The sequence below is a fragment of the Mytilus trossulus genome, chromosome 11 (genome assembly GCF_036588685.1).
Source record: "Mytilus trossulus isolate FHL-02 chromosome 11, PNRI_Mtr1.1.1.hap1, whole genome shotgun sequence".
NCBI classification, from domain to species: domain Eukaryota; kingdom Metazoa; phylum Mollusca; class Bivalvia; order Mytilida; family Mytilidae; genus Mytilus; species Mytilus trossulus.
In genome coordinates, this window is record NC_086383.1 from 48,219,582 (window position 1) to 48,234,004 (window position 14,423).

General features: G+C 32.5%; 1 protein-coding gene across 1 annotated transcript in view; it reads right to left on the bottom strand.

Moving 5' to 3' along the window:
- Window positions 1-14,423, bottom strand: part of LOC134690111 (uncharacterized) — a 51,074-nt gene that overhangs the window by 31,245 nt on the left and 5,406 nt on the right. The window contains exons 3-12 of the mRNA XM_063550082.1: window positions 13,270-13,440; window positions 11,890-12,023; window positions 11,453-11,606; window positions 10,471-10,617; window positions 9,669-9,977; window positions 3,984-4,163; window positions 3,047-3,430; window positions 2,293-2,493; window positions 1,308-1,379; window positions 568-747 (exon numbers count right to left, since the gene is read on the bottom strand). Of these exons, the coding sequence (XP_063406152.1) occupies window positions 568-747; window positions 1,308-1,379; window positions 2,293-2,493; window positions 3,047-3,430; window positions 3,984-4,163; window positions 9,669-9,977; window positions 10,471-10,617; window positions 11,453-11,606; window positions 11,890-12,023; window positions 13,270-13,440 (1,932 nt within the window). The remainder of the gene's footprint in view (window positions 1-567; window positions 748-1,307; window positions 1,380-2,292; window positions 2,494-3,046; window positions 3,431-3,983; window positions 4,164-9,668; window positions 9,978-10,470; window positions 10,618-11,452; window positions 11,607-11,889; window positions 12,024-13,269; window positions 13,441-14,423) is intronic.

A 14,423-nucleotide genomic window follows, 5' to 3' on the forward strand; every position in this document is an offset into this window, starting at 1 on the left:
TTATAACATCATTGAAAGATCAGAAATATTTGGGGTTTTATTTTCAGTCATTTTTATTAATTTAATTATGAAACAATTTCTATTATTATATATGTAATTTATTATTAATCATTGAGTATTCAAAACATGAGTTTAGGTGTTTAGTGGCCTCTAATGCTTGATATTGCAGACTTTTTAAAACATAGTCACTGACCAAGCTATATATGGATTAGAGGTTTTACTCCCAAAAGATGCTGCTTGAAAACTGATAGGGAAGTAATTTGACAACAAAGAATCATACCTCATCTCCTTATTTTCAAATTTTAATCCTTATTAAAGAAGAGGGACAAAGATACCATAGGGACAGTCAAACTCATAAATCTAAAACAAACTGACAATGCCATGGCAAAAAAATGAAAAAGACAAACAGACAAACCATAGTTAGTACAAATGACACAGCATAGAAAACCAAAGAATAAACAACACGAACCCCACCAAAAACTAGGGGTGATCTCAGGTGTTCCGGAGAGTAAGCAGATCCTGCTCTACATGTGGCACCCGTCATGTTGCTTATAATTATACACTTACTATTGTCAACATTAAATGTATTAAATCCAACAATTTCCCTTTTATTTTCAAAATCTTCTCCAGATCGCCTCCACACAATGAAATATAACCATCCTAAATCAACTGGATAGAACTCCCAGTAATGTATCACTCCACAGCATCTGACTATATGTACTGGACTTTCTAAGATATAGGTGTTTCCTGTGCAAAAAATAGACAATGTTTAAAAATAACATGATTTTGTCTCTAATTTCAGATGCATATATATATGTGTTCTATGCGAAAGTCATTTACATGGTTAAATATTTGCCAATTGATATTTCAAAATCATTTTTTGCAATTAGTATCTTTGTTTGACTGTTTACAATCTATACCTATCTCTATAAGTTCTTGAAAAAACTCTAAAATGCAATAAACTGATAACTAGTTAACTGATTAAGTCATTTTAACTTATTTGTAGATCTTATTTTGCTGACCTATATCATGTATATGTTACCTTCTATGGTCAAACATGATCTGAGTAATGTGGGATATAAGCAATGTGTATAAGTTTCAAAACATTTGTAAAAGGGGAATAACTCTAGAACATTAGCACTTACAGCACTAAAATTCAAACTGGATCTGTGGGTTTTTTTTTCAAAATCATACTCTCAAATATAAAATAAATTATACTTTACATCAATTATTTAATTAAATGGTTCAACCCTAGAAATGTTATGGTTTATGGCACCTAAATGTAACACACATAACATTGTACATACCTGACTCTGTATTGGATATGTAATTAGAGAAAGAACTGATTTCTTTGTAATTATATGTTTTACTTTCACAATCTACAAAGAAATAAAAAACTTCAATAATCATGTATCTTTTCTATATTTAAAAGGTTTTGTTGTTCATGTTACACTTTGATGGGTTATTCTTAAACACTACTTTCGATTGTTTCATTCATCATGGTTGATTTTATTTACATTCCAAATTGTCTTACATGATACATTATTTTGTTAAAATAAAAATATATTTTTTTCTAGCATAACAGAGTATTTCTTACTGTGCTTATCCACATCTTCTAATTTTTCTATTAATAGTTTTATTTCACCAACTGCACAAAAGATTGGTCCAAATATTTAGTAGAAAACAAGTGACCAAAATGATAATTTAGTAGTCTTAAGATATGCAAGTTGTTTGACAAAAGTGAAGAGTTCAAACAGCTTTTCATAATAATGCTGAAGAAGAAGAATATGTTTCTTTCATTGTGTATATTTCATTTTGTAATTGATGTGAATCAAGATCAAGTACTGTAAATTCTGAAACAATTGTGATGTTTTTATTATTGAAAAATGCGATAGGGTTGTAATAGCAATAATTTAAACTGGTATTTTGAATTTTTGTATATGTATTAAACATGATTTTTCTCAACATCGCAAAAATTAAAATTGCATTTTTGTCAAAAGTGACAAAATTGCAATAATAAAGGCACCCAATAATTTTTGAATTTACAGTTTCTGCTTTTAAACTTCATGTACAAGGAGACAGATTAGCATATGCACTTGTTACAATTTCTATTTTCATAAAAAAATATTGTTTACATTTACTTCAAACACAATTAACATTTAGTGATGTGTGAACAATAGAAATATGTCTTTGGTTTAATTATATTGCAGCAAAAGATACCTTATAAAAGTATTTCCTACAATAAGCTGCTTTTATTCCATTCTTAACATTTACCTTTCAAATATGACTTACATGTGCAGTATGGGTGTGTTCCATTGAACAGACAGTCTCTAGATTCTAAACTCTGCAATTCTGATCCTGTTTGAGCACATGTTCTTAATGCTCCATCTCTGGTTGTGTATTCATTTTCACATGATCTTGTCCTTGTTTGAGTTCCTTGACCACATGAAACTGAACAGGAAGACCATTCTGACCATGAGGCCCATTGTGGTGCTGAAAGTTAATCAAAGGTAAACTTGACAAATACAGTGTGGATGTACATGAGAAATATATTGCAACTGTACATGACCAATATACTGTAGCTTAACATGAGAAATATATTGTAGATGTACATGAGAAATATATTGCAGTTGTACATGAGAAATATCCCCGCAGAAAAACTAAGTCCATTTAAAAGTAAAATACGGAAAAAATAGATTTTTTTTTTACAAACTCTACTTCTGGACACTATCTTATGATCATAAACAAGATTCTGTCCAAGGCTGGTAGAAATCCAGTGTAGTTAAAGAAAATTATTAAAATTTCAAAAACTTTAACCACAGAGTGAATATTTGTTGACGCCGCCAACGACACTGACAACGACAATGCCGACAGAATGTAGGATCACTTAGTCTTGCTTTTTCGACTAAGTTGAAGGCTCGACAAAAAACATGTTTTTTTTAAATAATCAATCATAAACCTTTAACATGGAAACAGGGGTGAAATATCAGCTATCTGTTATAAAGCCTAATCAAGAATAAAAACTAACTAATACTTTAAAACTTACTTATACAAGAGTATTCCCAATGGAGTTTGCCACAGATCGAGTAAGATTGGAGATGGTTCCTTGATGAGGATGTTGTTGAACAAGAATACCATCCGTACTGATTACACCAGTAAGTGTCTGGGTATGTGTAAGAAATTCCCCAGTAAGTAGTAGCAGAAGTACAGCTTCCAATGTTCCCATCATTTACAACTGGATTACACTTCACGTAATTACTACAATGTCCTGATAAAGCTGACAATACATTTTGACTGGACGGTGTATTAGTGTTATACATCCAACCACAGCCCTCTGTCCATGAAGCACTTGTTATAGAAACCCTTCCATATGTATTGTAATCATAGCAATAGGCTTCAAAATTCTCATTTCTACAAGCAGTACCAGAATCTAAAAAATTTCAAAATAATATTTAAAGTTTCAGAAAATCAAATAGCGTGTGCCTATCAAATAACTCAATGACATATTGTTTATGATATCTCTCATAACATACTGCAGCTGAGCTATTTGCGCAATCAAATTGCGTTGACCATATATTTGTATGTGATTTACAGTCACTAACCGTCTATATCGCCATGTTAATGACTTTGACAATGCAAATGTAGAGTTTTATTTATGACATCATTAAACCATATAGTTCACAGAATTTTACTTCATCTACTCAAAATTATACAATGACGGTTGAAGGTTTTTACCCTAAGTATTTCATTTGGAACAGTTAAAGGAGTTAATTGTAGTATATAACGAATTATAACTATTCATTGTCTCGAAATATCAAATTTATTTGTACTCAAGTACTCAAGACAGGTACAAATGCTGGGCACAGCATCACTTTCTACCCATTTCTCAGCCTTAGAAATAGGAAGATATGGTATGAGTGCCAATGAGACAACTCTCCATCCAGGTAGCAATTCTTGACTCACATCAAATAATAAGAACATACATGTGCAGTGTTGTGTATTACATCGTTGTTTCTCATAATCTCTACTGTCTTCACACACTTTGTTTTTACTGTGGTAATTTGGTGAAGGGTTTGTACATGATCTGGTTCTCTGTTGATATCCACCAGCACAAGTTCTGTCACAGTCACCCCATTCTGACCAGGTCGTCCACGCTCCATCTCCTGGAAATCATAATCGTATAAAAAATTATACATATTTCTTTAATACAAAAAAAATATTCCCCATGTGCTCAGAGTCAATTATATCATTGAATATAAGTATAATGTCATAGGAGTTGCTATGACAAACTGTTGCAGTAGTATATTGGGGCAAATAAGTTCAAAGGGACGCAACTCCTAGAAAAAAAATTGTATCATAATTTCCTGTTGATATGCACATCTACATAGTATGACATTGTTTATGATGCATGCATGCGTATAGTTATGCGTTTACTTTTCTACATTAACTAGAGGTATATATAGAGGGAGGGTTGAGATCTCATAAACATGTTTAACCCCACCACATGTTTGCGCCTGTCCCAAGTCAGGAGCCTCTGGCCTTTGTTAGTCTTGTATTATTTTAATTTTAGTTTCTTGTGTACAACTTGGAAATTAGTATGGCATTCATTATCACTGAACTAGTAAATATGTGTTTAGAGGCCAGCTGAAGGATGCCTTTGGGTGCGGGAATTTCTCGCTACAGTGAAGACCTGTTGGTGACCTTCTGCTGTTGTTTTTTCTATGGTTGGGTTGTTGTTTCTTTGACACATTCTCCATTTCCATACTCAATTTTATCCTTATTATCTAAAAAGGTTTCATGCAATTCTGTTGTGTGGTATTACAGGAGTTGGACAGGTCAAAACATTTTACCAAACGCAACTTCTAAAAGAAGATTACAAAAATAATAGATTAACTTTCAACTCAGTCATTTCACTTGCATTGTATATTTACTTGATTCATTTTCTGTCCAAGTGTTTGCAAAACAGGAAGATTTTAAGTGATGGATCTGAAAACACATCATCCAGTATAAACCCGAAAAACCAAATTTCAGAAATCATTCTAATGAAGTTCCTGAGAAAGATGGAATGAACAAGTGAAACTGCAAGCTACTGCTCACTGATGATACCCCCGCCGCAAGTGGATAATATTAATAGTGTAAAAATATGCAAGTGTTCGGTAAACAGGAAGTTGTTGAGTGATGAGTCTGAAAAGGCATCACACGGTATAGCTGACTTATATCAAGTCTGAAACCAAATATCAGAAATCCTGGTAGTGCAGTTCCTGAGAAAAATGTGACGAAAAATTTTCAACTTGGCTATCAGGTGTAAAAATGATACAAGTGTTTGGTAAACAGGAAGTTGTCGAGTGATGAATCTGAAAACGCATCACACGGTATGGCTGACATATATAAATGTTGATACCAAATTACAGAAAGGGTGGATGTGTAGTTCCTGAGAAAAATGTGACGAAAGTTTCATGGGACGGACTGACTGACGGACGGACGGACGGACGGACTGACAGACAGAGGTAAAACAGTATACCACCCTTTTTTGAAAGCGGGGGTATAAAAAGATTCATGGGACAGATGTTAAACAGTATACCTCATCTTTTTTACATCGTATAAAAATACAATTTTGGCTAATAAATGACAGACGGACACAATGCCATGTAATAAATGATGAAGACTTACTGACACAATGTCATGTAATAAATGATTAAGACTTACAGACACAATGCCATGTAATAAATGATGAAGACTTACTGACACAATGTCATGTAAAAAATGATTAAGACTTACAGACACAATGCCATGTAATAAATGATGAAGACTTACTGACACAATGTCATGTAATAAATGATTAAGACTTACGGACACAATGTCATGTAATAAATGATGAAGACTTAGGCCGTGTTCACACCAAACGCTGTGTAGAGTAAACATGTTTACAATTAGTTTAGTGTAGTGTAAACTGGTTTCACATTACATTTGTTCACACCTATACACCTTGTTTATCTACCTGGACATAAGATTTGTTCCCACTTGTAAACTATATGTCATTTAGATGTTCATAACGTAGAACTGAATTCACAAAATGTTTGGACATTTATCTAGAGGTAAGGGAACAACCATTTAACTTCAAAAGGGGGTAGGGGTGGGAATGGAAATATTCCGATCCCCAATTTGATAATAAAAAAATGGTCATACAGATGATAAAAAAAATATTCTGAATCAAGAGTTTCCCCATACATTATAGTGTTAAATATTAAAAAAAAAGTATTTGATCACTAGCATCGAAAAACTAGAGGCTCTCAAGAGCCTGTGTCGCTCACCTGTTACTGTATTTACTGATGTCGGTCATCTTGGTTGGTAGGTGGGGTCATTAGACACTTTTTTTTGAAATAGATACCATAGTGATGATTGTGGCCACGTTAAGTTTAATATGGCCCATAGTTTTAGAAAAGAAGATTTTTGTACAAGTTACAAAAATGACGAAAACTTGTTCAAAATTAACTATAAAGGGCAATAACTCCTTAAGGGGTACTCTTACATTTTTTATCATGTTGACTTATTTGTAGATCCTACTTTGCTGAACAAAATTGCTGTTTATAGTTTATCTCTATCTATAATAGTATTCAAGATAATAACCAAAAACTGGAAAATTTCCTTAAAATTACCAATTTTAGGGCAGCAACCCAATAACGAGTTGTCAGATTCATCTGAAAATTTGCGAGAGGATAGATCTTATTCTGATGGACATTTAAATCTTGAAAGATTTGCCCTAAATGTCTTACTTTTAAAGATATAAATCAAAAACTGCATTTTACCACTATGTCCTAATTTTAGCCATGTCGGCCATTTTGTTTGGTAGGCGGTGTCATCGGACACATTTTTCAAACTATATACCACAATGATAATTATCGCCAAGTTTGGTTTAATTTGGCCATGTAGTTTCAGAGAAGAAGATTTTTGTACAAGTTAGAAAAACTGACGGAAATTTGTTAAAAATTGACTATAAAGGGCAATAACTCCTTAAGGGGTTGACTGACAATTTTGGTCATGTTGACTTATTTGTAGGTTTTACTTTGCTGAACATTATTGCTGTTTACAGTTTATCTCTATCTATAATAGTATTCAAGATAATAACCAAAAACTGCAAAATTTCCTTAAAATAACCAATTCAGGGGCAGCAACCTAACAACGGGTTGTCTGATTCATCTGAAAAGTCTAGGGCAGATAGATCTTGACCTGATTAACAATTTTACACCATGTCAGATTTGCTCTAAATGTTTTGGTTTCAAAGATATAAGCCAAAATATACATTTTACCCCTGTGTTCTATTTTTAGCCATGGCTGCCATCTTGGTTGGATGGCCAGGTCACCGGACACATTTTTTAAACTAGATACCTCAAGGATGAATGTGGCCAAGTTTGGTTAAATTTGGCCCAGTAGTTTCAGAGAAGAAGATTTTTGTAAAAATTTACGGACGACGGAAGACGGACGCCAAGTGATGAGAAAAGCTCACTTGACCTTTCAGGTCAGGTGAGCTAAAAAGTAATAAAAACGTACGCGCGAAAATAAATCTGACTCAGATAAAAAAAATAACCCTCCCCCTTTTTTTAAGTTAAGTGGTTGCTACTTTATGAAGTCATTTTTATAATTTGCGCATTAGAAAACGTTAGCTGCAGCAGTGTGCTTACAGCCGAAGAAAGGGATTGAGATATTAGGGATCACTACATTTTTATCTTTTCTGTTTGTTTCAAATGGTATTTCTTCTCCAAGGAGTATTTGGTAAAGAAATAGGATAACGTTTTTTTTTAATTTATTCAAAGTGTTATTTAACGGAGGGGGCGGGGGATATTGGTTTATTCCAGGACAAATTTTGGTTACAAGTTGAAATCAATTTTAGCATTATATATAGTGGCAGCTAAGGGTGAAACAAACAAATTTTTTTCAGGGCCAAAATCTGGAAACATTTTTTGTTTCCAAAACAAAATCCATAGCTAACCACCCCTACCCCCTTGCCTTTATGTTTTATACTCCACTATAATAGCCCCCCCCCCCCCAAAAAAAAATAAATAAATAAAAATAAAATAAAAATCAATTGGTTGCTGCCTTATGCATGGGTTCGGCAATGATGCTGTTTGATTCTTGATCAGGGGTTTTAAATTAAGTACGTTAATTTTTTTTTTTAACAAAAAAAAAATCTTTAAAATTTAGACAACAATTTCTGTAAAGAACTATACTGATAATTATCAAAAAAATCAATTTTACTCAAAAATAGTTGCCTCCTTAAATATATACACTGTAAAACTAATGTCCTAAATGCCTAGTTTTGTGTACACTTAACCTACACAAGGCCTACATTGACTATCGACTGTGTGTAGATAAAACATGATTTAAACTACATGTAAACATTGAGGTTTTATCAGTGGGAACGCAATTGTGTTTAGTTTACGTGTGAGTTACACTAACACAACACCGAATTTAGGTCAATGTGAACACGGCCTTACTGACACAATGTCATGTAATAAATGATGAAGACTTACTGACACAATGTCATGTAATAAATGATGAAGACTTACTGACACAATGTCATGTAATAAATGATGAAGACTTACTGACACAATGTCATGTGATAAATGATGAAGACTTACTGACACAATGTCATGTGATAAATGATGAAGACTTACTGACACAATGTCATGTAATTAATTATGAAGACTTACTGACACAATGTCATGTAATACATGATTAAGACTTGGACACAATGTCATGTAATAAATTATGAAGACTTACTGACACAATGTCATGTAATAAATGATAAAGACTTACTGACACAATGTCATGTAATAAATGATTAAGACTTGGACACAATGCCATGTAATAAATGATGAAGACTTACTGACACAATGTCATGTAATAAATGATTAAGACTTACTGACACAATGTCATGTAATAAATGATTAAGACTTACTGACACAATGTCATGTAATAAATGATGAAGACTTACTGACACAAAGTCATGTAATAAATGATTAAGACTTGGACACAATGCCATGTAATAAATGATGAAGACTTACTGACACAATGTCATGTAATAAATGATTAAGACTTACTGACACAATGTCATGTAATAAATTATGAAGACTTACTGACACAATGTCATGTAATACATGATTAAGACTTGGACACAATGCCATGTAATAAATGATGAAGACTTACGGACACAATGTCATGTAATAAATGATAAAGACTTACTGACACAATGTCATCTAATAAATGATTAAGACTTGGACACAATGCCATGTAATAAATGATGAAGACTTACTGACACAATGTCATGTAATAAATGATTAAGACTTACTGACACAATGTCATGTAATAAATTATTAAGACTTACTGACACAATGTCATGTAATAAATGATCAAGACTTACTGACACAATGTCATGTAATAAATGATTAAGACTTGGACACAATGCCATGTAATAAATGATAAAGACTTACTGACACAATGCCATGTAATAAATGATGAAGACTTACGGACACAATGCCATGTAATAAATGATGAAGACTTACTGACACAATGTCATGTAATAAATGATAAAGACTTACTGACACAATGTCATGTAATAAATGATTAAGACTTACTGACACAATGTCATGTAATAAATTATTAAGACTTACGGACACAATGCCATGTCATAAACAATCCAGCTACTCCATTATCTCCCAAATTATATGGCTGACCACATGAACTACCAACATTTGCATTAGTGACATCAAATGTACATTCTGTTTCATTGGCACAGAGACCTTCTATACCATATCTATCTGTACTTTTACACCAGAAGTAGGCATATTGTACTTCATCTATAACAATGTATGGTTCATCTGGCTTCACATAATCTGTATAGCTGTAAAGTCCTAATTGGATCTCACTGTCACATGATAAAGTAGCTACATCCCCCTCAGTAAACGTACTGTAGTAGTATACTAAAGTAATAGATAAAATAAAAATATTATGAAAATAATTTTCTATGCAAAGATCTATCTAGTATTTACACAAGCATAGAACATTGATATTAGCTGTATATAGTGAGGTCCATTTCTTTTAGTGGATTTTAAGTAGGCCAAAGATAATTACCAGCATTAGGAAATTAACTTAAAAGAGAAAGATATGTCAGCAGCAAAATAATGATAACATGAAGAAATCGGGTGTAAAATTTCGCGATTTTCATTGAACAAGGTATAAGAAATATTTTGGCGGTTATTATTTTGGCGGATTAAAAACTTGTATGCATACCTTTGTATGTACACCTTTAATTTGGCGGAACTTATTTTGGCGATTTTGTTCTATCCGCGAAAATAAGCGAAAATATGCACCCCGCGAAAATAACCCGCTATACGGTATTACCTAAGGGCATTACTCCAGTTCAAAAAAGAAGCTTCTTTTCAGACCATGATAATTTTGATTATTGATTCTTACATTGTGGTTCTCCTATTTCTGTTTCATTCCTACGAATATTCAGTGTAAATGTTGCTTCTGTATAATCTGTACCATCTGTACAAGCAATAGTGATCTCATAGCTCTCTCCAGTAAGTGTAGATCCACTATTCAACATCAGAGAATATCCTAATAAAATTACAAAAGTTAGAAGTACTCTTTAATAATGCTTTTAACACATATGCTACGCTTCATTTTTATTATTTCATATTGTGGTGTTATTAACTGGTTGTTTCTGTATTGGTCCTGATTTGATTCTGGGGTAGCTGTTATGACTCCAAGAGTTGATGGCTAATACCTTCTATGATAGGGCCAACACATAAACAGTCAGTTGGTTGCCCTTTTTATAAATGGTTACCCGGTATAATTCTTCCATTTAACTAAGAAAAAATACGTAAAATCACATTTGAACTTGTCTTTTCTAAGTCATGATCATTTGTTTTATCAATATTGATGATATTTATGATTTCTAGTCCAGGAAAAAATATTTGTCATTTGACAAAAGTTTGTCAGCCAAGGCTCCCTGTTGAAGGCCATATATTGCCCTATAATGGTTTACTTTTATAAATTGTTATTTGGATGGAGAGTTGTCTCATTGGCACTCACACCACATCTTCCTTTATCTAATAATTATGCAAGTAACTGCATGGTAACATGAATAAAAACAAGAATGTGTCCCAGTACACAGATGCCCCACTCACACTATCATTTTCTATGTTCATTGGACCTTAAAATTGGGGTAAAAAAATCTAATTTGGCATTAGAATTAGAAAGATCATATAATAGGGAACAGGTGTACTAAGTATCAAGTTGATTGGACTTCAACTTGACCAAAATTTTTAACCTAAACGTGACAGACAGACTAACAGATGGACAAACGAACGAATGAATGGATGCGCAGACCAAAAAACATAATGCCCCTCTACTATCGTTGGTGGGGCATAAAAATATCAAATATTCTTACCACTGACATAAAACAAAGAGGTTGCAGGACTGGTTGTCTCTAGTTTACATGTTGTATCATCTCCTGAGGGATCAGTAACAGTAAATGTATACAGGGTACCAGTATCAACATCATCAACAGTTACAGAAGCAGGCAAGTCTGGATAATCTGGTCCCTAGAACAAAACATTAAAAAAACATATTTCTAAGGGCCAGAACTCTTTAGAAATATTTCATCTGCACTGATTTTATTTTTGAACCAAAAGTAGTTAACTAAAACCAAAAATCTACACAATTAAAGTGATTGAGAACAAGAATGTGAGTGATGCCATGTAAAGGATGTTCACACCATGTAATGAAAACACCATGTGCAAACAGATGAAAACGTTTATTGCACACAAATAGCTTGTGAATTTGCAAGTATGTTTATGCATCTCATTTTTCAAACTTTATGCATACCACATTATATGTTGTTATGGTTACAGTTCCTGAAACACTGTTGTAGCAGGAATCCTGAGCCTTTACTGTAAATGTGCTCACTTTCTGGTGAGTGCCCACATAATGATACAGGCTTGTTTTTACATGGACAGACTCTGAAACAGATGATATTGTTTGATTATTTATCTTGCAATCAAAACATAATTGTCAAATATGCTTGTTAAATCAAAAATATTTTTTTCTGTGGTTATATGTTGTGAAGTGTGTGCAGGTAATATGAGGTCAATTAAACATTCCTTTAATACCTCTGCTACTTTTAAATCTTTATATTTTTAGACAAACCCATATGTATAATATATTCTTGCTTTAGAACATAATTCTGTATCAAAAGTTTGAAAAAAAAAGTTTCCTTTTTGCTACTCTCAATAAATGTATCATAAATTTTAACATACAAAGACTTTATATCAAACAATGCTAAAGAATGATGTGGCACTTACAAGTATTCAAAAAGTTAGGATTTCAAAGTAATACTCAATTCAAAATAAAGAAACATTGGAGGTAGTGTATATATCAATGCCTTCTTTTACTCTAGAAAGCCTTGTACTATAGAGTTAGGGTTCATTTATGTTTAGGGTTCTGTTAGGGATGTTATATAAGTTTTAGGGTTAGGATTGAGTAAAGCTCTTAAGAACCCTAAATTAAATAAGGTACATACAATGACATATGGCAATGTGTCAAAATCTCATACGGAAATTTAAGCAAAAATGGAAAAGGTTTCAACAAAGCAACTCCATATGTATGAAAATTCAACCATCTCCATAAAAAATTTGGTAACTTGCCCAAAAGAGGTTGTAAGAGTCAGACTGGCGACCACAGTTCAGTATAATTCCTGTTGATTTACAATTTTGACTAAATATTGACTATATGCAGTATTAATATTTGGAGAGTTTGTACAAAAGACAAGTGAAGGTACATTTTTTTTAATGAGATCATGAAATCAATATTTCATTTATTTTCTCTCTTTCAAATAGATTACATACAAATAAAATCATGGAACAGAATAATGTGTCAATAGAACAGAGATGCCAACACTTGTAAATATGGCAAATTCAGCAACATAAGTTCGAACTTCATCGGTGTTTGGTGGTTATAAGAATTGAGTATTATAAAGTTTAAAAAACATTTGTTCAAGGCAAACAAGAGTTGGAGATAAAAAATTTCAGGTTAGACATATGGACTTACAGACGACAAGGGTACAACCTTAATGGCATAAACAATTTGTTTGTTTCTATATTAACACATGTATAAATATATGTACAGGATACATTGTTTATAAACAGAATTATTATTTCTATACCTACAGGTACATGTTTACCATTAAGTAATTTTTTGTTATCCTACCTTCATTTGAGTCAAAGTAGAAGTATGAGTGTCCATCATCTGGTACAATCAACCTATAGTAATCTCCATAGTCAGCATCAGTGAAGAAGAAATCCATTATACTGCTATCTATTGGGGTGTGGTCTGGTATGGAGGCTGTGTATGTTGACATTGTAAACGTTGGTATGGTATCTAAAACATCAACAAATTACTAACATTATTTGCTAGCGTCAAAGATATACTCAAAACCAAAGAGTTCATGGACAATACTATTGGGTGCTGTTTATTGACAGTTGATTATTTCTGGATCTAATTCATTCCTTAGGTCATGTAGGTAATGTTCCCAAAAGTGTGCACTAACACATTGTTATTGGTTATAAAGGTCCTAAACAATAAAAATTCAACTGATAATGTTAAGTAATACTTTGTTTTGGAAAACATGATCACTAGCTCTATAGATTCTGAAACTGTTAATCAATAATTTCATAATCAACAGATAGAAAACAGCTGTCACATGATCTGGAAAAACTCATGTTGGTTTCATTAACAAAATAGTCTGAAGAGTTCCAAATAGTATGCTCAACAGGTTGCAGCTTGAAACTACAGTAGAAGTCAAAGGCATTTAAACTTGATGCAGCTCTGAATTATGATTGTGATTAAAAGTTTGACACATCATAGGTTTCTGACACAAGATTTAGCATATATCAAACCACTCCAATAAGTTTAATTTTTGACATTTTGAACCTACATGTTGTGGACCGATTTGAAGATAGGTCCCAAAATTAAACATCTAAATGCATCTAAATACATAGTTCCATTCTGCATAATTAAGAACACCAATAATTCAATTGTTGATACAATATATTACTAAGCTTAATTTTTTACCCTTTAGACCTTGCAATTTGATATTCAGACCAGTACAAAAACAGGGCCCAAAATCCAAAAAACAAATATTACAATCATCATATTAAAGAAGCACAAGAAATCAAGATTTGGAATTTAACCCAATTAAAATTGGTCAAGAAATAACCAACTTACATGACTTATCAATACAAAGTATAACAAAAGTATTGTTTTTAGCCCCTTTTTCCTGAACAGTTTGTTCATAACCCTCAAAATCAATTCCAACCTTCCTTTTATAGTATATTTTTTTGCAGTTCAATTTCATAACGATC